Below are 3,538 nucleotides of genomic sequence, written 5' to 3' on the forward strand. Positions count from 1 at the left end.
ATATATATATATATATATATATATGCAATAAAAACAATAATTTTAGAATTTTGTATGATTTGTAATGATTAACAGCCATCTGCTCTGATTCTGCAGATTTGATCCACTACAGGGCTTTGAATGCGTGAATAATCAGCAGGGAGGAGGGGTCTGTCAGGACTACAAGGTCCGCTACACATGTCCGAAAAGTTTCTGCAAGATCCAAGTTCTCTCAAACCTCACAATTGAGGCCGCAAACATTCTAGACAAATATTAAGCTCTTGTGAAACTAAGTTTTCAGTTTAAGTTTAGATGTTATGTTAAATACATTAAACATTTGCATTATCCTTCCCTGTCTCAGCTTTTGTTGTTGTGAGTCAAGTTGTGTTGTGAAATACTTTGTAAGAACATTGGCGGAAACTGTTTAAGGCTCTGTTATGATGTCTGTGCAGGAGCCACGTTCTCTCAAACTCCTCATTTGTAGTCACATACCCCTAAAACTATATTCAATTAAATACTGTATTATGTTATACTAAGCTAAGTGCTAGATTAAATGAAAAAAAATAAATGCATATTAAATAAATACAAATACAATAAACATTTGCTTGCATTACCCATGCATCCTATCCTCAGGTTATGTTATGGTTGTGTTGTGAAATGCTAAGAACATTGGCGTAAAGGAACAATTAAATTCAAGACTCTATTCCTATGATGATCCCTGCATATCAACAAACTTGTGTAGACTTCTTGTTAATTTATATTGGCTTAATGTACCAGTAGAATTCAGACTTCAATTAATTCTACTTTCAATTTTAACTTTCAATTAATTTTCTTAAAATATATATTGTGACCAAGCAAAAAAAAAAAAAAAAAAAAAACGGGGGAACCCGGAAGGATTATAAATAGATTGGGGAAGGTTAAATAGATCTTTTTATTACATGAAACCATTTTTGCGGTGACAGTACCGTTATGCCTAAACATACTACTGACATGTTCTTTCTCTTAAATTCTGTTAAATGTACTTATGTGATATGACTTCTTTTCACTGTCATGTAACTTGTGTTCATGTACACTCATATGGCAATCAGAAAACCAAGTGAAACATGGCTTTTCTTTACAACTCTTCCTATTTGACAAAGCTAGATCAAGTTGAACAACCTTATAGTGATGTGTTTTACTATGGGGGTGCTATTTCATTATTTCTTTATTTTGATGTGCTTATAAAGAAGTAGAACCACTGGCCTATAGACCTTACGCATTAGAGAAACAAGCACACAGCCATCTTTAGAATTTTGTCATTTTAGAACATCTGCATCTTTCTATAGCATCCCTGATGAAGAGTAATTCGCTGGTGCAGTGTATAGTTATTGTAGAGTGCTGCACAGTGCTGAAAAGGGGCGGACTACATAAGGCAGAGCAATGTCAGTGGAATAGTCCAGTCAGTGAATCCTACTATGCATTTCAAACGAGACGCACTGAAAAAGTGAAATGTGGGGGCCCTTCATGTGTGAAACTGTTAATAACTCTTTGTTCAATGTTCATTTAGCGTTTAGACTAACAACGCTTTTAAATGAATGCTCTCAAGTTTATTAGTATTTTGTTACCAGTTTCAAGTTGTCTCTCAGTTTGTAAAAGCAAACAAAAAATTGTTTTTAATCCAGAACGTTGTTTTTATTTTGCTAAAGATGAGTAGCTATTCATTATTTATCGTAGTTATTGTAGTGTTGTCAAGCAGAATTGATGGTTTGATTTGTTTCAGTGCTCCTGACTCTCCAGAGCCCATCGAGAAATCAACGGCCTCATCCTGTGGTGGAAAATGGTATGTTTGAACACATGAGCCCCTACTGGATCTCAGGACACATACACTCAGGGTCCAAAATTAACAACATTTACTGGAAAAAAAAAATTATATTTGGCCATGAAATTACACTTTACATTTGGACCCTGCATACACTCACAAACTGATTCTGATAACTTTTACTGGTTGTTGTTGTTTTTTGTTTTTGTTTTAAATAAAAGAACTAGAATTATTATTAAAAAAATCACCTGGTGGGTTTCAAATGTCAGTTTTTCTGTTTACAACCAACATTTTGTATGTTGTATCATGACAAATGGTTTATTGAGTTATTCTATAGGTGTCTTACATAGTGCTAGTTTAACAAAGGAGGAAATGTGTGTGTGTGTGTGAATTTTTACGTGCACAGTGCAAATCATGTTCTGGAGTACTAATGGAGAACTGCCTCTTCTGTGGCTTAATGTTCAGGTTCATTAGCTCACTCAGAACGTCAATCATTAGCTGCTCTTATTGCCTGGTGATATTAAATAGAAATTAAATGGAGAAATGAAAGAACAAACAGGACACACAATAGAAGGTTTACAGTGAAAATACTACCTAGTGAAACCTCTCTTTAATTAGTGCTGTGACTTGGAGCTCTAATGAACATGCTTGCTAACATGGGCCAGACGGGTTGAAGGTCACTGTTCCCCCCATGTGTCTTTTTCACCATTTTATATGACTAAGGCTTGTTCATTTACCTTTAGTTTTTCAGTGGCTCTTTCTGTGCTTTACATAGTTACACCAGTAAGTGTTGTTGACAAGTGACTATTATGAGTAAGTCATTGAGTCATTCACTGAACCAGTTTGTTCAAACAGAACATCAAGGCCTGGAACATTGTTTGGACTGACAGAAGAGCTCAAAATGTTCTGTAATCACTTGCTCCACTCCAGGTTTCCATTTTGCCCACTCACTGATGACTTTAGCAATATTTTTTTAGATTAGCAACTGCAAGAGCATGTGAGTGTGAGACAATTCGACACTTCTAAAATAAATAACGAAACATACATTTAATATTAATGTCGCTCTTGCAGGTTGTATGTCATTCATGGCCCGCGTGCTTAAGGTTGCCCACATGCTTAGTAAGTATGAATTATAAAATATGGGATATATTGAAAACACTCAGATTCTTAAAAGCCACCAGCAACACATACAGTGCTGCTTGAAAGTTTGTGAACCCTTTAGAATTTTCTATATTTCTGCATAAATATGACCCAAAACATAATTAGATTTTCACACAAATCCTGAAAGTAGACATAGAGAATCCAATCAAACAAAGGAGACAAAAATATATACTTTGTCATGAGAAAAATGATCCGGTGTTACATATTTGTGAGTGGCGAAAGTATGTGAATCTTTGCTTTCAGTATCTGGTGTGACCCCCTTTTGCAGCAATAACTGCAAGTAACGTTTCTTGGAACTGCTGATCAGTCCTGCAGGAATTTTAGCCCATTCCTCAGTACAGAACCACTTCAACTCTGTGATGTTGGTGGGTTTCCTCCTATGAACTTTAACTTTGTTCTTCTTTAACCATCCTTTGGTAGAACGATTTGTGTGCTTGGGGTCGTTGTCTTGCTGCATGACCCACTTTCTCTTGAGATTCAGTTCTCGGACAGATGTCCTGATATTTTCCTTCAGAATTTGCTGGTATAATTCAGAATTCATTGTTCCATCAATGATGGCAAGCCGTCCTGGACCAGATGCAGCAAAACAGGCCCAAACCA

The 3,538-nt window shown here is 35.9% G+C and overlaps 1 protein-coding gene across 1 annotated transcript in view; it reads left to right on the forward strand.

The window, feature by feature from the left end:
• Nucleotides 1-3,538, forward strand: part of LOC107695737 (uncharacterized) — a 10,917-nt gene that overhangs the window by 2,927 nt on the left and 4,452 nt on the right. Inside the window, exon 11 of the mRNA XM_016495761.1 lies at nucleotides 97-194. Within this exon, the coding sequence (XP_016351247.1) occupies nucleotides 97-194 (98 nt within the window). The remainder of the gene's footprint in view (nucleotides 1-96; nucleotides 195-3,538) is intronic.

This window comes from Sinocyclocheilus anshuiensis, unplaced genomic scaffold (assembly GCF_001515605.1).
Source record: "Sinocyclocheilus anshuiensis isolate Anshui unplaced genomic scaffold, SAMN03320099.WGS_v1.1 scaffold234, whole genome shotgun sequence".
In the NCBI taxonomy this organism is placed as follows: domain Eukaryota; kingdom Metazoa; phylum Chordata; class Actinopteri; order Cypriniformes; family Cyprinidae; genus Sinocyclocheilus; species Sinocyclocheilus anshuiensis.